General features: G+C 41.7%; 1 protein-coding gene across 3 annotated transcripts in view; it reads left to right on the top strand.

Moving 5' to 3' along the window:
- Positions 1-203: 203 nt before the first annotated feature.
- IWS1 (interacts with SUPT6H, CTD assembly factor 1) overlaps positions 204-24,633 on the top strand; it is a gene marked incomplete at both ends in the record, with an annotated part of 45,242 nt that continues 20,812 nt past the window's right edge. For 2 of the 3 annotated variants that reach the window (XM_080689088.1, XM_080689089.1), the window contains 7 exons: positions 204-237; positions 5,354-5,469; positions 13,212-14,358; positions 16,692-16,881; positions 17,611-17,668; positions 21,880-21,977; positions 23,906-24,056. In XM_080689088.1, the coding sequence (XP_080545214.1) occupies positions 204-237; positions 5,354-5,469; positions 13,212-14,358; positions 16,692-16,881; positions 17,611-17,668; positions 21,880-21,977; positions 23,906-24,056 (1,794 nt within the window). Of the gene's footprint in view, positions 238-5,350; positions 5,470-13,211; positions 14,359-16,691; positions 16,882-17,610; positions 17,669-21,879; positions 21,978-23,905; positions 24,057-24,633 lie in introns of all 3 variants that reach the window. The other variant, XM_080689087.1, reaches the window with a different exon arrangement.

Below are 24,633 nucleotides of genomic sequence, written 5' to 3' on the forward strand. Positions count from 1 at the left end.
GGCCTCGAGGGTCCGGCCTTATCGGCTGGGGCTTCCAGGTCCGAGCGTTCGCCGCCGTTGCTGCTGTGGTTTTCGTTTTCGCCAACACTGGGGTCCGGCAGGGGCGGCGGAGCCGCGGGCCGCGCTGTCGGAGGTCACCGCGCGGGAGGGGGCGACGGGGGCGGCGCGGGGCGCGGACACTCCCCGCCGGCAGCCCGCCCGCCATGGACTCGGAGTACTACGGCGGCGACCAGTCAGGTGGGTTCGAGGCCGAGAGGACCGGCCGGGAGGGCGGCCTCGGAGACCGGCCCGAAGTGCCCGGCGCGGCGGTGGGCAGAGCCCGAGCAGAGGGGATTGGCGGGAAGGAGGTGCTGCTGAAGTTGGGGGCGTTTTCCATGTTAGGCACCTACTGTTCCCGGTGCTGGGGAGTAAGAGTCTCTTTCTACTAAGGACTTCACCTTCCACAAGAAAGGAGCTGCGAATTTTCGGAAAATCCAAAGGAACTGTTAGTCGGAGGCCGAGGATCCTTCTTAGACTTCACTCCGAGTTAGGGCCAGGTTAACTTCGCCTCCCACACTCTGTTCTCTGGGGAAGAAAATGCAGGACCCTTGTTTGGGTCGCATAAATACTTTAGAGTAAGGAGGGCACCTGTAGCACTTACTGGTGACTTGTGTGCCTTTCCTTCGCCTTGAGACCTTTCCCTCCCCTCACTGGAGTTTGGTGTTCTTTCTTTCCTGTTTATGGTGTCCTCTTGGCGCTACCTGCCAGCACAGTGCCAGGCGCCCGCATTACAATAGGAATAAGGTGGGGTATAGCGAGAGAAAACAGCTTGAGCTCCCTTTCCCTTTGTATCCCAGTGCCATTTGAGCATTTGGTATTAAAAGTCCTTCAGTAGTTTAAGCTCCTCTCTGATTTGAGTTCACTTGATTTCTTACTGGTGACAGTGAATAGTAGCGACTGCTACTATTAAACGCACTGCTGTTTTGCTTAAAACATTTTCTCGTGTTTTCAAAATAGCTTTTCCAACTCATGTGTTTAAAATTACTCTTTTTTGAAAAAAATAATTGGATGTATTATACTACATAGGTTGTGTTAAAAGAGGTAACAAAAAATGAAATAAAAGTTTCTTGGCCCCCTCCCCCTACTTACATTTTTTAGCTGTCTTTTTACCTCTTTGTTACTAATTTATGCCGTCCTTTCCTGCATCACTTTTAAGCATTCTGTAATGATTCCCTATTAGGCCAGGACAGTATTTTAACTACTTTGTGTCTGTCTTTCTCATCATCTGCCCTCCCATTGTTTTAGCATAATTGCTAAACTTCAAGAACTGTTAACTTTTATTATAATTGTATATATTTTACTCTTTAGCTAAGAATTGTGGCTCATCAGTATGATAGTGATTTCATTTTTATACTACTTTTTGGTTTTCCTATGTTTGGCAGCTTCATTAAAAATCTTATTTTTACTAAGCTAAGTTTTCCTTATATCCTTCAACTGGCCTACTTCCTCTAAGAACAGTTTTACTTTATATTTTTAAGTATTGGTTAAAGTTAGATAGAAATTTATATTTATAGCTAATTTTGTAATATAGTATATGTTTTACTTTAATGAATCTTCACTATTTCTGAATTCTGGTTTCTTTAATTCTGGTTTCTTGAGTTCTGGTTCATAAACAGACACTTTATATCATGTTCTGGGCTTCAGAGATTCAGCAGTGAACTGAAAGACTCACATTAAACAAAATAATGGCATGGTTGCACATACCTGTAATCCTAGTATTTGGGAGGCTGAGACTGAAGGATCATAAATTTGTGTGTGTGTACTGAGGGTGGAACCCAGGGCTTTTCTACCTCCAGGGCTATACTCCCAGACCAATTTTATAACTTTATTTGGAAACAGAGTCTCACTAAGTTGCTGAGAGCTTCACTAAGTAGCTGCTGCTGGCTTCAACCTGTCTCAGCCTCCCAAGCACTGGGATTACAAGCATGCGCCACCATGCCTGGCAGGATCATAGATTTACTTTTTTTATTTTTTATTTTTTTATTTTTTGGTGGTACTGGGGTTCCTGGTAGCCCTTCTAACTCCGGGCTACACTCCCAGACCTATTTTTATTTGGAAACAGGGTCTCTTAAGCCAGCGTGGCTGGCTTCGAACCTGCTCAATCCTCCTGTCTCTGCTTCCCAAGCGCAGGGATTACAAGCGAGTGCCACCACGCCCGGCAGGATTATAGATTTAAAGACAGCTTTAGCAACTAGTGAGACTTTCAACTTAGTCCCTCTTTCAAAACAATAAAATAGAGCTGAGGGTGTAGCTCAGAGGTAGAATGCCCCTGGATTCACCAACACCACACACACACAAAAATGATAACAAATAACTTGAAAACTCATGTCTGTCAGAAGAAGGTGGTAAGTGCTGTTGAGAGAAAGATTTTTTCTATTTGTGGGACATCCTATCTCTGAACCACACCCTCCCCCCCAGTGCTATTTTATTTTTATCTTGAAACAGTGTCTCTAGGTTGAGAGAGTCACTGCTTGGTGAGGCTGTCCTTGAATGTATGATCCTCCTGTTTTAGCCTCTCAAGTACTGGGATTACAAGCATATGTCACCATGCCTAGCTGAGAAAGACTTGTTTTTTTGTGTGTGTCTCTGTGTGGTACTGGGTACTGAACGCTGAGGCATTCTACCTCTAATGTATACCCTCAGCTCTTTTTACTTGCAAATTTTAAAATTTAATTAATTTTTGGTTCTGGGGATGGAACCTAGGGACCTTCTACCTCCAAGCTACTCCCCTAGATGTCTTTTATTTTTTATTTGAAAACAGGGTTTCACCAGGTTGCTGGGCCTGGCTTCAAACCTGCAGTCCTCCTGTTTCAGTCTACCAAGTACTGGGATTACAAGTGTGTGCCACAGTGCCTGGCTATTGTTTTGTTTGTTTTTTTTTGTTTATTGCAGTACTGGGATTGGAACCCAGGGGCATCTATCTCCGAGCTATACCCCTAACCCTATTTTTTATCTTTTTATCTTTTTTTTTTTTTTTTGGTGGTACTGGGGTTCCTGGAAGCCCTTCTACCTCTGGGATACACTCCCACGGGCTACACTCCCAGACCTATTTTTTAACATTTTTATGTGGAAACAGTCTCTTAAGCCAGCGAGGCTGGCTTCGAACCAGCGCGATCCTCCTGTCTCCGCCTCCCAAGCGCGGGGATTACAAGCGTGCGCCACCACGCCCGGCTTATTTTTTATCTTTTTGAAGCAGAGTCTCACTGAATTGTAGAGGGCCTCACTAAGTAGCTGAGGCTGTCACGAACCGGGATCCTCCTCTTCAGCCTCCCAAATGCTGGGATTACAAGTGTGCGTCACCATGCCCAGCTTATTTTTTATTATTTTATTTTTGTGGTACTGGGGGTGGAACCCAGAGGCTTTTTTACCTGCGGGCTATACTCTCAGACCTATTTTTATACTTTATTTCGAAACGGTCTCACTAAGTTGCCGAGAGCCTCACTCAGTAGCTGAGGCTGGCTTTGAACCTGTGTGATCCTCTTGTCTCAGCCTCCCAAGCGCAGGGATTACAAGAGTGTGCGATTATAAGAGTGTGCCACTACACCCGCCTATTTATTTATTTATTTATTTATTTATTTATTTATTTGTGGTACTGGGGGTGGAACCCAGAGGCTTTCTACCTCGAACTATACTCCCAGCCCTATTTTATATTTTATTTTTGAAACAGGGTCTCACTAAGTTGCTGAGAGCCTCACTAGCTGAGGCTGGCTTCGAACCTGTGCTATCCTTTTGTCTCAGCCTCCCAAGCGCAGGGATTACAAGCGTGCGCCACCAGGCCCGGCTCTATTTTTTATTTTTGAAACAGGGTTTTGATAAGTTGCTGAGGTCGGCTTTGAACCTGTGATCCTTCTGTCTTGTCTCCCAAGTACTAGGATTACAGGTGTGTGCCACCAAGCTCAGCTCAAGAAAGACTTTTGTCTTTTTTCAGTGCTGGGGATGGAACCCAGGGGCATTCTACCTCGGATGTACATCTCTAGCCTTTTTTTTTTTTTTTTTTTTTTTTTGGTACTGAGGTTCCTGGAAACCCTTCTACCTCCAGGCTATATTCCCAGACCTATTTTATATTTTTATTTGGAAACAGGGTCTCTTAAGCCAGGGAGGCTGGCTTTGAACCTGCACGATCCTCCCGTCTTCGCCTCCCAAGCTCAGGGATTGCAAACGTTCATCACCATGCCCGGCTTTTATTCTTTATTTTAAAACAGGGTCTCACTGAGTTGCAAAGGGCTTCACTAAGTAGCTGAGGCTGTCCGTGAGCCACGATCCTCCTGTCTCAGCCTCCCAAATGCTGGAATTACATGCATGCACCACCACGCCCAGCAAGAAAGACAATTTTTAACATAAAGTTGAAATTTTCAAATAACACACTATTACTTAGAAGTTATTGACTTGGTATTTAATGATTTTTTTTTTTTTTGGTACTGGTGTTCCTGGAAACCCTTCTACCTCCAGGCTGTACTCCCAGATCTATTTATATGTGTGTGTGTGTGTGTGTATTTTATTTATTTTTATTTTTTATTTTTTTTGGAAATAGGGTCTCTTAAGCCAGAGAGCCTGGCTTTGAACCTGCGTGATCCTCCTGTCTCTGCCTCCCAAGCGCGGAGATTACAAATGGCGCCACCATGCCCAGCTTAATGATGCTTCTTAAACTTTACAGTCTTTTTGTGTATGGGTGATACTGGAGATGGAACCCAGGGACAGTCTACCTCAAAGCTACACCTCCAGCTCCTTTTTTTTTTTTTAAACAAGCTCTTGCTGGGTTGATGAGTCTCATTATTTGCTGAGGCTGTCCTAGAAATTGTGATCCGCCTGTTTTAGCCTCTCAAGTACTACTATTTTAGGTGTGAGCCACCACACATGGCTACATTCCTGTTTTAGAGTATTTCTGCTGCCCTGTGTACCATAGTGTATGTTAATGATTGTTGTTTTTTTTTTTTTTTTTTTTGCATTCGTCAGGGGATGGAACCCAGGAGCATTCAACCTCCAAGCTACACCCCCGCCTGTTTTTTATTCTTTATTTTGAAACCCATCTCACTGAGTTGCAGAGGGCCTCACTAAGTAGCTGAGGCTGTCCGCGAACCGTGATCCTCCTGTCTTAGCCTCCTGAATGCTGAATGCTGGGATTACAAGCTTGCACCACCACGCCCGGCTTTGATTGTTGATATTTGTATGACTATTGTGTTGCTTTGTTCAGAATATTAGCATCATTAGTTTTGCTTTGTCATTGGGTACTCTTGCTCTGATATTCTTCATTCACTTAGCTGTAGATGTCATCCATCTTACACCAAAAGTGGGTTTTTGTTTTATTTTCAAGCAGATGATGGTGGTGCTACTCCAGTACAGGACGAACGGGATTCTGGGTCAGACGGTGAGGATGATGTAAATGAACAACACTCTGGATCAGAAACTGGAAGCGTAGAACGACATTCAGAGGTATTGGCTAATCATCTTTGGGGAGGCTTTTCCTTTTTAGTTTTATGAGGTCTATTTTATTTAGGAGTTGTAGCATTAAGATTTCTACTTATTTTTTGTGTGTGTATGTGTGTTGCTGGGGATGGAACCCAGAGGCTTTCTACCTCTGGGCTGCATTCCCAGACCTATTTTCTATTTTATTTGGAAACAGGGTCTCACTAAGTTACTGAGAGCCTCACTAAGTAGCTGAGGCTGGCTTCGAACCTGCGCGATCCTCCTGTCTCAGCCTCCCAAGCGTGGAGATTACAAGCATGTGCCACCACACCCGGCTTCTGCACCTTTGTTTAGCTCTCTGCTCTCCCTGCCCCTTACTGACTACTCCAGCCACACTGGCTAGTTGGTGCTCCCTGGAGACTGAGTGTACTCCCACCTTGGGTCCTTTGCATTAAGCTTTAATCCCTGAGAGGAAAGGGGGGGTATACATTAATAGAAAACTGCCTTTAAAAAAAATAAACAGCTGGGTGTGGTGGCACACACTTGTAATCCTAATATTGGAGGCGAAGACAGGAGGATCCCAAGTTTGCAGTCATCTTCAGCTGCTTAGTAAGGCCCTCTGCAACTTAGACTCTGTTTCAAAATAAAGAATAAAATATAGGGCTGGGGGTGTAACTTGGAGGTAGTATGCCCCTGGGTTCCATCCCCAGTGCTGGGGGGGGGGGGTTGGGAGTGGTGGTATACACCTATGATACCAGTACTTGAGACATTGAGAGAGGAGGATCATAAGTTTAAGGACACCTCACCAAGTAGTGAGACTCTCTCAACCTAGCAAGACCCTGTTTCAAAAATAAAAATAAAATATAGCTGGGGGTGTAGCTCAGAGGTAGAATGCCTGTGGGGCTCAGTCCCAGTTCAAATAAATAAATAAATAAATAAATAAATAAATAAATAAATAAATAAATAAATAATAGTCTGACTTAAATTAAGGATAGTCTGATTTCTGATGAAATTATATGGGAGTAAGTGCCAATGGGGTCAAATTTCAAATATTAGGCAGTTTTCAACTAAGCATATCTATTCAGGAAATGAACCAGGCTTCCCTATCACAAATAATGTCTTATTGGGACAATGAGTTTTTTTTTTTCTTTTTTTTTTTTTTTTTTTGGTGGTGGTGGTACTGGGGATGGAACCCAGAGGCTTTCTACCTCTGAGCTATACTCCCAAACCTATTTTATATTTTATTTGGAAACAGGGTCTCACTAAGTTGCTTCGAACCTGTGCGATCCTCTTGTCCCAGCCTCCCAAGCGCGGGGATTACAAGCGTGCGCCATCACGCCCAGCTGACAGTGAGCATTTTAATCTGAAAAAAAGTTATAAGTATATAACTTACCAAATTTGAATTTGTCAGGAGTTATTTTTTCTCATTTTGAAATTGTTTAAATGTATATAATAACAAAACAAGTGTAGGTTTTGTTTGTTTTTGTGGTACTAGGGGTGGAGCCCAGAGGCTTTTCTACCTCTGGGTTATATCCCAGATGTTTTTTTTTTGGGGGGGGGGGCTACACTCTCAGATCTATTTTATATTCTTTTATTTGGAAATGGTCTCTTAAGCTAGGGCAGCTGGCTTCGAACCTTCGCGATCCTCCTGTCTCCGCCTCCCTAGTGTGGGGATTACAAGCGTGCGCTACCACTCCCAGCCTGACCTATTTTTTATACTTTATTTGGAAACAGGGTCTTACTAAGTTGCTGAGAGCCTCACTCAGTAGCTGAGGCTGGCTTCGGACCGTGCGATCCTCCTGTCTCAGCCTCCTAAGCGCTGGGATTACAAGCGTGCACCACCATACCTGGCTGCAAGTGTAGTTTTAAAAGCTGCTTTTAGCTAGGCATGATGGCACACACTTGTAATCCCAGTAATTGGGAGGCTGAGACAGGAGGATTGCAGGTTTGAAGCCATCCTCAACAACTTAGTGAGGCCCAAAAGCAGCTTTTTGTGTGTCTGTGTGGTGCTTTGGATTAAATTTAGGGGCATTCTACCTCTGAGCTATACCCCTAGTCCTATTTTATTTTTATTTTGAAACAGAGTTGTTTTGGATCCCATATACATTTTAGCATACTTGGCCTGAAGATGTATGTGTGGTGTGTGTGTGTGTGTGTACTGGGGATGATGGAATCCACAGGCATTCTACCTTAGTGTTACACCCCCAGCCTGATTTTATTTCTTATTCAGAAATAAGGTCTCACTAGGTTGATGAGAGTCTCTTACTTGCTAAGGCTGTCCTGGAACCTGCCATCCTTCTGTCTCATCCTCCCAAGTATTGGGATAATAGGCGTGTGCCACCATGCCTGGCCCTGAAAAATATTTTTAAAGCTACTCAATTTGTTTCCTGGTTACTCAGTCTCTCCTGCACAGTGTTAACAAAATAAAATTAGGTTATTTTTTTTTCAGTAAGTCACAAACTGAAATAAATAGAAATGATAAGATGGGCAGATTTTCAAAAAAGTTTTTATTACACATGCATAAAATTGTCCAATTTTAAGTAGTGGGTATAATTCTTGGAAACTGGACTGTCATTAGAGTCATGTCATTTTTACAGTTATTCACTCATGGGAGGATGAGACAGGAGGATTACAGGTTCACAGGCAGCCTGAGAAACTTAGCAAGACCCTGTTTCAAATTAAGAGAATAATATAGGGTTAGAGTGTGATTTGGAGATAGAAAGCCCCTGGGTTCCATTCCTGTACCCCCACCCACCCCCACACACAAAAGACAGATGTTGGAGCCAAGGCAGAAAGTGAGGTGAGGGAATGGCCATGTGGATATGTGTCTGTAGGGGAAGAGCATTTCTGCACAGCACCCCAGGGTGAGAGTGCACTTAGTCTCCAGGGAGCCAGTGTGGCTGGGTAGAGTCAGTAAGGGGCAGGGATGGCAGAGCTCAACACAGGTGCAGGGATAGCTTGTCTTTAGTTACTTCAGTTTCACTCCATTTTTTCTAGGTCCTTCAATATTTGGGCTAAATTTTAATATATTAATGATAGGTAGGAATTATGTGATAATGAAAACATTATTACAGTATATTTAGTGTACTATTTATTTTTGCAGTACTGGGATGGAATCCAGGGACATTCTACCTCTGAGCTACACCCCCAGCCCTATTTTTTATTCTTTATTTTTGACACAAGATCTTATAAGTAGTAGCTGAGGCTAACCGTGAACCTTGATTCTCCTGTTTCAGCCCTCCAAATGCTGGGATTACAAGCGTGCACCACCATTCCTGGCTAGTGTATGATATGTTAAGTTTCCACCTTAGAAACAGCATTTGGTGTTGACCAGTGTCCGCTTAGAACCTCTTAGGGTAGAGATCTCGTGGCCTTTTGTGTCTGTTAATATATGATGTAGGCTTGCCTTTAAGCATCTGCAACTACCTTTTTGTAATAGTATGGGTTCCTAATAAGTGTGCATTTATTGAAAATTTGGAAATGATGAAAAAGTTTAAATAAAAATTTAAATTAACATACTGCTATCGCAGAAATGACAACCTTTTGACATTATTTCTCCTACATATAAATTCTCCCCATGTATGTAAAATATGTATAAAGTTTCTTGAAATTCTGTTATGTATATTTTGTGTATGTGTATTTATTTCTTCATTTAATGATTATCCTGTTTGCCCATGTCATTAAAGAATCTCACCAAGTGTATGGTTTCATAATACAAATGTAGCATTATACTCATCCTTCCGTGTTCATGGGGATTGGCTCCAGGACTTTCCCCTTCCCCAGTGAATACCAGAATTAGAGATTGTTCATATCCCTTACCTGAAATGGAATAAGGGTTGGAGGTGCAATTCAGTGGCAGAGCGAGCACTTGGCATGTGTGAAGCCTTAGGTTGAATCCTCAGCACCAACCTTTTTATTTTATTTATTTATTGGTACTGGGGATTAAACCCAGGGGGTATTCTACCTCCGAGCTATACCCCAGCCCAATTTTGTTTTTATTTGGAAACAGGGTCTCATGTTGAGTTCACTGCTTGCCCAGGCTGTTTTTGAACCTGTGATCCTTCTGTCTCAGCCTCCCATGTACTAGGATTACAGGTATGCTCCATGGCAAAAGAATGAGAACAGGGTTTGATAGTATTCTAATGCAGCTGTCTTATTCCATGGTTTTCTCCAGCATATTAGCTGTCCCACACTTTAACCTGTACTTAGAGTCGCTTCACAAGTGCCTTCTGCCAAAACTCCCCAAGGATCTGATTGCAAATGAAGTCAGTCTCTTTAGAAAGTGTTTAGGAGCTGTCTGGCTTACAGCCTGTGTTGTCTCTAGGCAAAATGCCTGAGCCAGGGCTCTGGACCTGGTGGTGGAGAAAATGGCAGGCTTCTCCTGGGATTGCTACCCAGCTCTGAGCTCAGCGGGAAACAAGGAACACTCAAGTTTCTCAAAGTATTCCACTTTTCCCAGGAGCTATACTGGATTAATAGCATTGTTATTTTATTGCTGGTTCATTTATTTGTCCTCTCTCAATGTTTATTTGTATGGTTCTGGGGATCCAACCCAGGACCTTCCACATACTAGGTAAGTTGCTTTACCACTTAGCTAACATCCCATCTCCTCTTAGATTTTTTTCACTGAAAATTGAATTGATATGCATTGACAAACTCCAGTATGAGGATATCTTCTGGAACTAGAGTCCAGTGAAACATGTTTTTAATAATGTTCTTATAGTTAGTTCCTCATGGAATTCATGGTGTTACTTACTGTTGAGTTTTTTGCTGGTTCACAATAAGGTAGTATGCTGGGTGTGGTGGCACATTCTTGTAATCCCAGCATTTGAGAGGCTGAGACTGGAGGATCCTGGTTTGTGGCCAGCTTCAGCTACTTAGTGAGGCCCCCTGTAAAGTTAGTAAGACCCTGTTTCAAAATAAAGGATAAAAAATAGGGTAGGGGGTATAGCTCAGAGGTCGAATGCCCCTGGGTTCCACCCCCCAGACCCACAAAAAAAACCCCACAAAAAACAATAAGGTAGTATGCAAGTTCAGCTTTTTTTTTTTTTTTTCTTTTTCGTTTTGGTGGTACTGGGGTTCCTGGAAGCCCTTCTACCTACGGGCTACACTCCCAGACCTATTTTATATTTCTTATTTGGAAACAGGTGCAGATCCTCCTGTCTCCGCCTCCCAAGCTTGGGGATTACAAGCGTGTGCCACCATGCCCAGCCAAGTTCAACTGTTTTGAGTTTGATACTTCTGGTGGGTAAAGAAACAAGTGTCATGAGTTTGCTTCTTTATAAAGCTTTCTAATTACTGGGCGTGGTGGCCCATGCTTATAATCCTAGTACTTAGGCCGAGGAGGAGGATCACACAGGTTTGAAGCCAGCTTTAGCTATTTAGTGAGGCTCTCGGCACCTTAGTGAGACCCTGTTTCCAAATAAAAATATAGGTCTGGGAGTGTAGCTTGGAGGTAGAAGGGCCCTCGGTTCCATCCCCAGTACTACACAAAAAATTAAATTAAAAAAATAAAGTTTTCTATTTAACAATATTCTACTTTGGAATTTGCAAAATTTGCTTTGTGGCAGTTATCTGTGGTAAGTTCACATAGCTTGAGTCATAATTTTACATTTTTTTTTGTGTGTGTGTGTTGTACTGGGGATTGTGCCCAGGGGCATTTTACTTCTGAGCTTTACCTCCAACCCTGTTTTATTTTTACTTTGAAACAGGGTCTTCTTAGGTTGATAAGAGCTTCATTACTTGCTGAAGCTGTCTTCGAACCTGAGATTCTCCCATCTCAACCTCCCAAATACTAGGATTACAGGCTTGTGTCACCATGCCAGGCCAGTCATAATATTCTAAAGAGAGCTGGGTATGGTGGCGCATGCTTGTAATCCCAGCATTTGGGAGGCAGAAAGAGGAGGATCTTGGTTCATGGACAGCCTCAGCTACTTAGTGAGGTCTCTGCAACTGAATGAGACCGTTTCAAAATAAAGAATAAAAAATAGGGCTGAGAATGTAGCTCGGAGGTAGAATACCCCTGGGTTCCATCCCAAGTTCTGCAAAAAAAAAAAAAAAAAAAAAAATTTTTTTTTTTTTTTTAAAGAGAAATATATGCTTGAGAAGTGTGTGTGTGTGTGTGTTGTGTGTTACTGGACATGAGACCCAGGAACATTCTACCTACAGGCTACACCCCTGGGGTAGGGGGAGAGCGTGTGTTTGTTTACTGGGGGTGGAACCCAGGAACCTTCTACCTCCTGACTACCCTCACTGACTTGTTGAGGTTGGCTTCAAACCTGTGTTCCTCCTGTCTTAGCCTCTCAAGTACTGGAATTACAAGCATGCACCACCCTGTCCAGCTGGCTGAGTAGATTTTTAAGGGAGAACTGTCAAACAGAAAAATCTTCTTTTAGCCGGGCGCACGCTTGTAATCCCTGCGCTTGGGAGGCTGAGACAGGAGGATTGCACAGGTTCTAAGCCAGCCTCATCTGGCTTAAGAGACCCTGTTTCCAAATAAAATATAAAATAGGTCTGGGAGTGTAGCCTGGAGGTAAAAGGCCCCTGGGTTCCATCCTTAGTACCACCAAAAAAAGAAAGAAAGAAAGAAAAAGAAAAATCTTCACTTTTTATTTTTTTATATTTTGGTGGTACTGGGGTTCCTGGAAACCCTTCTGCCTCCGGGCTATACTCCCAGACCTATTTTATATATTTTTTTGGAAACAGGGTCTCTCAAGCCAGCAGGGCTGGCTTCAAACCTGTGCGATCCTCCTGTCTCCGCCTCCCAAGCAAGGGGGGTGGGATTACAAGCATGCGCCATTACACCTGGCAAATCTTCACTTTTTAAAAGTAGAATATTATTATCAAAAGTTGAGATTCCAGTCAGGCACAGTAGCACTCACCTGTAATATTCCAGGTAATATGACAGGTGAGTACTTGGGAGGCTGAGAAAGGAAGATTGCAGCTTCAAGGCCAGCCTCAGCAACTTGGTGAGACCTGTTTCAAAATAAAAAATAAAATAGGCTTGGGAGTATAGCTCAGATGTAGAATGCCCTGGGTTCAATCCCCAATTTTATACACACACACACACACACACACACACACAAAGTCATTCCTGTATAATCTGGGGGTGCTAGGCCTGATGGTACACACCTGTAATCCCAGTATTTGGGAGGCTGAAACAGCAGGATTGCAGGTTCTAGGCCAACCTCAGCAACATAGACTCTCAGCAAGACCCTGTTTCAATATAAAAAGCAAAAGGCTGGGCATGTAGCAGAGGTAGAACACCTTGGGTTCAATCCCCAGTACCACACACACACACAAAAAAAAATCCAGGAGTATGCTTTACCAGGTTGTGGTTATCTTCCCCCTTTTGGAGATCCAAACCATGGTAAGATTGACATACATACATATATTTATTGACAGACTAAATACAGAATATTGAACCCAGAGGCCTTCTACCTCTAAGTTACACCCCCAGCCAAATTCATTATTCTTTATTTTGGATCAGAGTCTCCTAGTCTCACTAAGTTGTGGAGAGTCTCACCATGCAGCTGAGGCTGGCTGCGAACTATAATCCTCCTGTTTTAGCCTCCCAAGTACTAGGATTACAAGTGTGTGCCACCACACCAGCACAGATGGACCTTTAAAGTGGAATGTTTCTGTATACGTGTAGGACAAGAATTATACATTTAAGTACACATTCCTACATTTAAAGAATCATTGAAAAAAATTTAACACTTTACTACTGAATTTTCTTGCACATCGCTAGTTTTTTCTTACTTTTTCAGAATGAACCTAGTGATCGAGAAGATGGCCTCACCAAAAGACATCATGTAACAGACTCTGAGAATGATGAGCCCTCCAATCTTAATGCTAGTGACTCTGAAAGTGAGGAGCTTCACAGGCCAAAGGACAGTGACTCCGAATCTGAGGAGCATGCAGAGCTCCCTGCAAGCGATTCTGAAAACGAGGATGCCAACCAGCAAGGGAGTGACTCTGAGAGTGAGGAGACCAGGAAGTTGCCTGGGAGTGACTCTGAAAATGAGCTGCTTAACGGGCATGCGAGTGACTCTGAGAATGACGAGGTCAGGAAGCATGCTGCCAGTGACTCTGAGGCCGAAGAGCTCCAGAAGAGTCCTGCCAGTGATACTGAAACCGAGGACACATTAAAACCTCAGGCCAGTGACTCAGAGAGTGAGGATCCCCGGAGGCCCCAGGCCAGCGACTCGGAGAGCGAGGAGCCTCCCAAGCCTCGGATCAGTGACTCGGAGAGTGAGGAACTCCCCAAGCCTCGGATTAGTGACTCGGAAAGTGAGGACCCGCCGAGGCACCAGGCCAGTGACTCGGAAAACGAGGAACTCCCCAAGCCTCGAATCAGCGACTCAGAGAGTGAAGACCCCCCAAGGCATCGGACCAGCGATTCAGAAAACGAAGAGCTCCCCAAGCCCCGTATTAGTGACTCAGAAAGTGAGGACCCCCCAAGACACCAGGCCAGTGACTCAGAAAATGAGGAGCTCCCCAAGCCTCGAATCAGCGACTCAGAGAGTGAGGATCCCCCAAGGCATCGGACCAGTGATTCTGAAAACGAGGAGCTCCCCAAGCCCCGAGTCAGTGACTCCGAGAGTGAGGAGCCTCAGAAAGGACCTGCTAGCGACTCTGAAGCTGAGGATGCTTCCAGGCACAAACAGAAGCCAGCATCAGATGAAGAGAGCGATGGGGGGAATAAGGGAGAGGATCTGGAAATGCCAAATGACTCCTTTCACACAGATAGCCAGGTAGCCAAAAAGAGGCTTCACAGTTCTGACAGTGAGGAGGAAGAACCCAAAAGGCAAAAACTAGACAGTGATGAAGATGAAGAGAAAGAGGGTGAGGAGGAAAAAGTAGCGAAGAGGAAAGCCGCCGTACTTTCTGATAGTGAAGATGAAGAGAAAACATGTAAGGAGTTGCTTAAGGGATAGAAGCTTTCCTTTTGCCTAAGTTTATAGCTGTGAAACTGTCTTTTTCAGTTATGTTTACATCTGCATTTTGTCTTCAACTTGGTATTCGAAAATATAACTAAAATACTCGTTCCTCTAGATGATTGGCCAACCTTAGTATTAAATTTTTTTAGCGTTGTTCTAGAAGCAGTTATTAATTTCCACTGCCTCAAAGCCTAGACCTGGAGTCAATGAGAATATACAGTACTTAGGCTGTACTTTGGCCCATTCCTTTGATCCCAGTACTTGGGAGGATGCATGGGAGGATCAAGGGTTCAAGGCCAGCTATAGCAACTTAGGCAAAAGGATGGAGGTGTAGGTTGGAGGTAGAATGTCCCTGGGTTTGATCCCAGTACCATAAAAATAAGACTTAGATTTTCTTTACCAGGAAGGGTGTTTCAGAGAAATGAGTTAACATGAAAACTTCCAGCTGTATCTAGAGTTCTGACAATAAATGTACTGGATCCCATCCCAGCAGTTACAGCTTTCACAAATAACTTTTCTCTATTTGTTAAACATTGTCAAGTACTCAAAATCAGGGTTTTTTTTTTGGGGGGGGGGTGTGGGTTCCTATTTGAGAAACCTTATCTCTGCAGAATATTCTAGTCTTTGCTACCTGGGACTCTTTCACAGACAATAATTTTTACTTGATTACTGTGTATGTGTGTTAGTTACTGGGGTTTGAACCCAGGGGCATTCTACCTCTAAGCTATATCTACAGCCCTTTTTTAATTTTGAAATGATCTCACTAAGTTTCTGAGGCTGGCCATGAACCTGCCATCTTCCTGTCTCAGCCTGCCAGGTACTGGGATTGTAGGCTTGCTCCACCACACCCATCTTGATGGCAATTTTATGGAACTTCTCTTTTGGAAGAGACATTCCCTTGTAACCTGATCCTTACCATAGGAGAAGGAACCAGTATACACTGCCAGCTTATCAGTAAAATGAGAAACTGCACACTGAACCTACAGTTAAAGAACATAGATAGTATTCCTAAGAGGAATGTCCACTCAGTCTTTTGAGCTTCTAAGACTTTAGCATGGAAAGGATGCCAGTACTGCCCATCAGGCTAATCTTAATTTTCCTTATTCTGCAAAGGGAAGGTGGCTTTTTTTTAACGCCTATTTTATGCTGATGATTTCTTCATCTTTTGGCCACCTTCCTGAGCAAAATAACAGAAAATTTACAAGACAACTCTGAAGGGCCTTTTAGTTTTTGTGCATGTACATGCATGTTTAAGTATATGTGTGAGTACTGGGGATGTGTATGTATGTGTGTGAATGCCGGGGATGGAACCCAAGGCTTTACATATACTTGGCAAGAGCTTCATTACTGAGCTACATCTCAGCTAATTTCATTTAAAAAATATTTTTGTGGTACTGGGGATTGAACCCAGGGGCATTATAGCTCCAAGCTACATGTCCATCCCTTTTAATTTTTTTTTTTAATTTGGAAACAGGGTATCACTAAATTGTAGAGGATAGCTGCAAACCTGTGATCCTCCTGTCTCAGCCTCCCAAGTAGTAAAATGGCCTGTGCCACCAAACCCAGCTTTCTTTTTCTTTTTTAAATGGGTTCAGAACCAGGCATGGTGATGCACGCTTATAATCCCAGCATTCGGGAAGCTGAAACAGGAGGATTGTGGTTTGCAGCCAGCCTCAGCTACTTAGTGAGACCCTTTGCAACTCAGTGAGACCTTGTTTCAAAGTAAAAAATAAAAATGCCGGGCGTGGTGGCACACGCTTGTAATCCCCGCGACAGGAGGATTGCACAGGTTCAAAGCCAGCCTCAGCTACTTAGTGAGGCTTCAGCAACTTAGTGAGACCCTGTTTCCAAATTAAAATTTTTAAAAAGGGTCTGGTAGTGTAGCCTGGAGGTAGAAAGCCTCTGGGTTCCACCCCCAGTACCACCAAAAACAAAGAAAGAAAGAAAGAAAGAAAGAAAGAAGGAATAAAAAATAGGGCTGGGGGGATAACTTGGAGGTAGAATGCCCCTGGATTCCATCCCCAGTATCACCAAATAAATAAATAAATGAATGAATAAATAAATAAAATGGGTTCAAAGGGCTGGGATGTAGCTCAGTGGCAGAGCTCTTGTCTTGCAAGTGTCACACTCCAGGTTCGATCCTCAGTTCCAAAAAGACTTAAAAAAAAGAACAAGCTGTGAATAAAATGGGTTCAAGCCCCAGTACTACCAGATTTTTTAAATCATATAGTGGCATTTTAAAGCACCTGTTATGTTTAGTAACACAACAACCATGACAGTAAAATTAATGATGGTATTTTTCAACAGCCGCCAAGAAGAGTCGTGTTGTCTCTGATGGTGATGATTCTGACAGCGATGTTGTATCAGACAAGTCAAGCAAAAGAGAGAAGACTGTAGCATCTGACAGTGAAGAAGAAGTGGGGAAAGAATTATCTGATAAGAAAAATGAAGAGAAAGATCTATTTGGAAGTGATAGTGAGTCAGGCAATGAGGAAGAGTAAGTGACAGCATAACATGAATTTTCAAGGGTCTTTATTATAGTAGAGAGGAGTTTGCTTTCAGATTTTAGGGGGCGCGTGGTGTGTGCTGGGGATGGAACCCAAGATTGTGTGGTGAGGTATAATGCCATATATCCTGACTAATTGTATGATTTGGGGCATTTAGGATTCTAGTTCCTGAACTGCTATACTGTGTAATAGGATGTATCTCAAAAATATTATGTTAAGCCGGGCATGGTAGTACATGCTTGTAATCCCCGCGCTTGGGAGGCAGAGACAGGAGAATCGCACAGGTTCGAAGCCAGCTGCACTGGCTTAAGAGACCCTGTTTCCAAATAAAAAATATAAAATGGGTCTGGGAGTATAGCCCGGAGGTAGAAGGGCTTCCAGGAACCCCAGTACCACCCAAAAAAAAAAAGTAAATAAATTAATTTTTAAAAAAGAAGCAAAAAAGACATATGATGCTATTTACATGAAATTTAAGAACAAGCACACTGATCTATAGTAGTGGAAATCAGAGGAGATGTTGATGTTGGTAGACTGGTGGGGGTAAGGGGTCTTCCTGGGGATTGTTCTACATTTTGTTAGGGTACTGGGTACGTGAGTGTATATATTTGTTAAAGCCCATTGAACTGGACACTTAATGACATGCACATTTTACTGTGTATAAATTATACCCTGTAGTAAAAAATTACATTAAAATGAGTTTATATTTGTTTCTTTTCTAGAAATCTTATTGCTGACATATTTGGAGAATCTGGTGATGAAGAGGAAGAAGAATTTACAGTAAGTATAAAACGGTAGTTTTTCCTTCTGACCGTTTATTTTTCCTTACACTTATGGTAGTGGTTCTCTAATACAGGATTCTGACATGTAGGAATAAACGACTCTAATGTATTTGGGAGGAAAAATCTAGAAGAAAATAATTCAAAAAGTAAAATAAAAAGGAACCAGGCATGGTGGTGCACACTTGTAATCCCAGTATTTGGAAGGCTGAGACGGGAGGAACGCAGGTGTTCGGGCCCTTTTGTGAGGCCCTCTGCAACTTAATGAGACCCTGTTTAAAATAAAAGAATAAAAATGGGGCTGAGGATATAGCTCAGAGGTAGAATGCCCCTGAGTTCAACCTCCATTACCACAAAAAAAAGTAAAATAAAAGGGTCTACAGAGGCATAAAAAGAAAATAACAAGCAATTGAATTAATGTGATAGAATACATTACGACACAATGAAAGGCACTGTCCTAAAAGTTAAAAGTCACAGTAATTATGGAACTTCTGATTCTGGCATGAGTAGTCTTAGTAGTTTGTACTAACCCTTCTATGAACAACTAGAAGAGCATTTGAAAATCTCCTCATTCAAGGAATCGGGTGGCAAAAATTACTAAGCCAGAAGACAAATCTATAGAAATACTCAGTGTTGAGAACTGCTTTAAGAGAGAGCCGGGCGTGGTTTTGCATGTTTGTAATCCTCACGCTTGGGAGGCGGAGAACAGAGAATCGTGTTTTGCGGGCAGCCTCAGCTACTTAATGAGGCCCTCTGCAACTTAGTGAGACCCTGTTAAAAAAAAAAAAAAAAGGGAATAAAAAAGATTAAAAAATAGAGCAGGGGGTGTAGCTTGGAGGTAGAATGCCCCTGGGTTCCATACCCCGATCCACAAAAAAAAGAGAGAGAGAGGGAGAGGGAGAAGGAGAGTATGTGTGTGTGTATGGGGGAGGGGGGTGTGATGGTAGTGGTAGGGAATGCCTCCCAAATTCAGAGGCTGTTCATGTTTTTTATAGCTTCAAGGCTTGGGGACAAAATTTGAAGTTCAGGGCCTACTGAATTTAGGAGCCCTGGAAACCCCATGCCTTGGATTGGGACTCCAGAGAGCAGCACCTTTAGCTTATGGGTAAACTAGAAGTATGAAAGTATGATAGCCTTCATTCAGATTTTAGGCCATCTTTGATTCATCTAGCAAGCTAGAGAACCTCAGTCTCAGGAACTTTTATGATTTAAGTTTATTATATATACAGTATGGTACATAAGCATAACATTAAAAGGGGACAATAGGAAGCCAAGAGGGTCCCCTAGGGATCCTTTTGTTGTGGTAGTAGTGGTACTTGGGAATGAACTCAGGAGCATTCTACATTCTAGCTATGCCCTCAACCCCTTTTTTTGTTTTGAAAGTGGGTCTTGCTAGGTTTCTGAGAGTGATAATATTGGTGAGGATGTCCTTGAACCTACAATACTGTCTCAGCCTCCCAGGTACTGGGATTATAGGTGTGCACCACTATACCTGGCTAGGGGCTCTTGATACAGGAATTTTTTTTTTTTTTTTTTTTTTTTACATGTAACTCATTTATTTGTTTGGTACTGGGGATTGAACCCAGGGACATTCTACCTCCAAGCTACACCCCTGGCCCTATTTTTTATTCTACCTCTGAGCTACACTTCCAGCCCTATTTTTTATCCTTTATTTTGAAACAGGGTCGCACTGAGTTGCAAAGGGCCTCACTTAAGTAACTGAGGCTGTATTTGAATCCACATCCTCCTGTCTCAGCCTCCTGAATGCTGGGATTACAAGTGTGTACCATCATGCCTGGCTTGATATAGGAATTTTAGATGATACTTTAATAAAAATATGTTCAGGAAGATATAAGAAAAGATTAAAAATTTTATCAGAGTAAACGATTTTAAAAAAGACAAAGCAGATTTGGAAAAAGCCAAGTAGAAATTTCAGAAAAATGCAGTGGATGAGTTTAACACAAATTAGACATATTTTAAAAGAAAGTTGATGAACTGGAAGACAGATTAGAAGGAAGTATCTAGAATGAAGCATTGAGATATTACTATGGAAAACATAAAATAAAAGACTATTAGAGAATTTTTTTAGGGGGGGTGATTGGGGATTGAACCCAGTTGTATTCTACCTTCGAGCTGTACCCTCAGCCCTCTTTTTTATTCTTTATTTTGAAACTGTCTCACTAAGTTGCAGAGGGAGTTGCAGAGGCTGTCTGCAAACCTGTGATTCTCTTGGCACAGCCTCCCAAGTACTGGGATTACAAGCATGGGATGTATAGGAGAAAGTTTAACATAACAAATTGGAGTACCAGAGGAGAGGGAAAAATACATCTATAGCAGAAGTGGTATGTATAGAATTGATACATAAAACTACAAATTATAGAAATCCTACAAATTGCAAGCAGGATAAATAAAATGTATTATAATTATATATAAATATGATTAGTATAATAAAACTTTAAGAAATCAAAGAAAATGAGAAAGTCTTAGAGCAGTCGTAGGGAAAAAGTTACATTCAGAAAAACAACAACTAAGCCGAGTGTGGTGGCTCACACTTGTAATCCCAGCATTCAGGAGGCTGAGACATGAGGATCGAGGTTTGTGGACAGCCTCAGCTCTACTTAGTGAGACCTGGTTTCAAAATAAAGACTAAAAAATAGGGCAAGGGGTGTAGCTTGAAGATTGAATGCCCCTGGGTTCCATTCCCAGATCCACAAAAAAAAAAAAAAAAAACCACAAAAACAACTGAACTAACAGCTGGCTTCTCATTAGAAACAGAATACAATAACTGCAAACTTAGGATTCTCTTATATTCGACAGAAAATAATTTTCAGGAATTAAGATGGGATGAGGAAATTAACAGTGTGCTGTCTAAAGGAAATAAATACAGATAGAATGTGACAATAACAAATTGGGAATATATATGAAATTGAAGTGTTCATAGGTCTTTGCAAATTAATCTAAATGTACAGTAGTAGACTTCAGTAAGTTAGGATTCATGTTGTCATCTAAAACACTGATCACTAAAATGACTAATGTCCAAACTAATAAAGGGAAAAAATGGGATAATAAAAGCTAATTAGTCCTTAAGGAATCAAGAAAAGAGAAAAGGAAAAGTAGAAGAACAGGAGAAATTAGAAAGTCGAACATAGCTAGGTGTGATGGCACATGCTTATAATCGCAGTACTTGGGAGTATTCAGGAGGTGGAGCCAGGAGGATTGCGGTTCATGGACAGCCTCAGTTACTTAGTGAGGCCCTGTTTCAAAAAATAAAAGAATAAAATATAGGGCTGGGGGTGTAGCTCGGAGGTAGAATGCCCCAGGGTTCCATTCCCAGTACCAAAACAAAAAAAGTCAAACATAGTAAGATAGCAGATTTAAACATAGATAGCAAATTACATTAAGTATAAATGTACTAAATACATTTAGAAGTTTAAAATAACTTCTAAGCTGGGCGTGGTGGTGCATTCCTGTAATCCCAGCTATATGGTGAAATAGAGTCTTTAAAAAGAAATGTGGAAGCTGGGAGCGGTGGTGCACGCTTGTTAATCCCAGCATTTGGGAGACTGAGACAGAAGGATTTGGGTTCGCAGTCAGCCTCAGCTACTTAGTGAGGCCCTTTGCAATTCAGTGAGACCCTGTTTCAAAATATAGAATAAAAAATAGGGCTGGGGGTGTAGCTTGGACTGGGTTCCAACCCAGTACAGCAAAAAAAAAAAAAAAAAGATACTTTGTGGTGATGTGAGTCAGTGTCTAGATTCCAGTGTTACGTGTGGAAAGTACATAGTGGTATCTCATATCCATTGTGAATAGTATGCTGCCACTTTTAAAATAATACATATGTGTAAAAGTAGTTAGAGAAGCAGAATATTTCTGGAAGGGAACCCTAAACAAGTAATCCTAGTGGCTAGTAATGGAATTTTTGCTATATTTTTAATACTTTATTTGGAAATAGGATCTTACTAAGTTGCTGAGAACCTCACTAAGCTGAAGCTGGCTTTGAACCTGGGCAATCCTCTTGTCTCAGCCTCCCAAGTGCTGGGATTACAAGCGTGTGTCATCATGCCCGGCCACATTCTTTTTGATATTTGTTTAATTTCTGTTTCATGTGGATATATTACTTTAGGATGCAAAAAATAAATAAAAAATAAGAGCAATTATAAGAAACTCTGAATGGAGATTGTGATAATCCTGACCTATTCACTCTGTTTTCAGGGTTTTAACCAAGAAGATTTGGAAGAAGAAAAAAGTGAGATCCAGGTAAAAGAAGCAGATGATTCGGATTCTGATGATAACATAAAGAGAGGAAAACAGTAAGTATTGGTTGGTTGGTTGGTTGGTTGGTTGGTTGGTTGGTTGGTTGGTTGAAGGAAAACTAAAACAAGGTAGAAACTTTTTTTTTTTTTTTTTTTGGTGGTACTAGGGTTCCTAGAAGCCCTTCTGCCTCCGCGCTTTACTCCCAAACCTATTTTATATTTTTATTTGGAAACAGGATCTCTTAAACCAGCGCAGCTGGCTTCGAACCTGCACGATCCTCCTGTCACTGCCTCCCAAGCGCGGGGATTACAAGAAACTCTTAAAACCTGTTTTGTTTTTCATTTGATTGCTACATTTAGGAGAGAATTTGTTCCAAATTTTCTCTCTTCAGCTTATATAGTTAGAGTGTTCTCAGTGAATTGCTGCTATTGTTACTTTCTTATTTGCTCTGTGCTAGTTGTCTTCATTTATGGTTAAGAAAACTGAAAATAAGAAAAAAATATTTTTTTGAGAAAAGAGCTGTTTTGGGGGGACAGGAAGAATAATTTTGAAGTCTTAACAACAATATATTATTTGATTGCATTTCACTTACTTTTGTTAAGATAGTTGGGATCTGCTGGACATGGTGGCGCACACTTGTAATCCCAGCATTTGGGAGGCTGAGACAGGAAGATCACGATTCGCGGACAGCCTCAGCTACTTAGTGAGGCCCTCTGCAACTCAGTGAGACCCTGTTCCAAAATAAAGAATACAAAATAGGGCTGGGAATGTAGCTCAGTGGTAGAATGCCCCCTGGGTTCCATCCCCGGTATCGCAAAAAAAAAAAAAAAAGATAGTTGGGATCCATGACCAGAAAAGTCTGCTTCTGTGACAGGTGCCATATACACATACAATGATTAGTTTCTGTTGCCAGTTATAAAGATAATTCCTCAAAGAAGTTTTCTTTTTTTTTTTTCTTTTTTCTTTTTTTTTTAATTTATTTATTTTTTGGTGGTACTGGGGTTCCTAGAAGCCCTTCTACCTCCGGACTACACTCCCAGACCTATTTTTACATTTTTGTTTGGAAACAGGGTCTCCTAAGCCAGCGCGCACAGCTGGCTTCTTCAAACCTGCGTGATCCTCCTGTCTCTGCCTCCCAAGCGCGGGGATTACAAGCGTGTGCCACCACGCCCGGCAGAAGTTTTCTTTTTAGTTTCTAGTAATATGCAAAAATTAAATGAGTTCACCAGTACTTTTGGAAATTTGAATTTATGTGAATAGTGGCAGAGTGAGTTAACTCTCTTTTAGATGTAATGATTCTGATGAAAGCTATACAGTGCTAAGCTAAGTAAGTCTATAGATTTCCATGTTTATTTCAGCCACGTTGAATCGTGATTTTTAGCACTCAAAACAAGTTTTGTTCTGCTCATGCTATTTAAGAAAAAACTTTAAAAATTTTGAACACTATTTTATTTAAAAAAACGAAAACAAAAAGACAGTGCAGCTAAAGCTGAATGAGTCCCTGAGGGCTGAAAGTCCTGGAACTGTTTGAAAAGTTTACCTCTTAGTGATTAATGTGTAGTAGTTGGGGAGAGAATGGTTGGAACTAAAGCCTGGGATCAGCTATTCTGTAGTATAAGTATTTGAGCACTTCATTGAGTTAGACAATTTGATGTTCTTAAAGAACTCATATTTTACTTGATTTTGTGTTAATGACAATTTGGTGTTTTTTTGCTACTGGGGATTGAACCCAGGGGCATTCCACCTTTGAGCTAACCTCCCAGCCCTATTTTATTTCTGTTTCTTGAAACAGGGCCTTGCTAGGTTAATGAGAGTCTCACTCCTTACCGAGTCTATCCTCGAACCTGCGATCCTCTTGTCTCAGCCTCCCAAGTACTGGGATTACAAGCTTGTGCCACCATGCCTGGCCAATTTGGTGTTCTTATTTTTGATAAATGTGTAATAAAAGAACTCATATTTTACTTGCTTTTGTGTTACTGTTTAGTATGGACTTTCTATCAGATTTTGAGATGATGTTGCAACGGAAAAAGAGCATGAGTGGAAAGCGCAGGCGTAATCGTGATGGGGGCACCTTTATTAGTGATGCAGACGATGTAGTGAGCGCCATGATTGTCAAGATGAATGAAGCTGCGGAGGTAAGTTGAGTCACTTCTTTCCCTCACTGAATTGGTTGGGTGACTTTTTTGTTAATGCCTTATCCTTAAACAATGTTAAAAATATTTGGCTTTTTGTGTAAAGATTTGCTATTTAAAATGTTAAGCATAGAAATAATTTTAATTCTTAATTTAGTTTACTAAATTTAGATAACAGTGAAGAGTAGTAAGTAAAATGAATCTTTTTAGGTAAATACCCTTTGCTAGTTTTATGGAGAAATGATTTTGTTCTCTTATCTAAAAAGTGCCATAAACTCATGTGTCTTTCTCTTGCCCCTGATCAAGAGACTGTGTTTAACTGATTGCATCCTAAGTATATACCCAAATTGTAAAAATTTGCCAGGTATTTAAAAAACAAGGTCTAAGTTGGGCGTGATGGTGCATGCTTATAATCCCAGTACTTGGGAGGCTAAAATGGGAGAATTGCAGGTTTAAGGCTAGCCTCAACTATTTAATGAAATTCTCTGCAACTTAGATACTGTTTTAAAATAAATAATAAAAAAAAAAAACAGGGCTGGGGTATAGGTTGGAGGTAGAATTGGAGGTACTGGGTTCAATC

This window comes from Muscardinus avellanarius, assembly GCF_963383645.1.
Source record: "Muscardinus avellanarius genome assembly, chromosome: 2".
NCBI classification, from domain to species: domain Eukaryota; kingdom Metazoa; phylum Chordata; class Mammalia; order Rodentia; family Gliridae; genus Muscardinus; species Muscardinus avellanarius.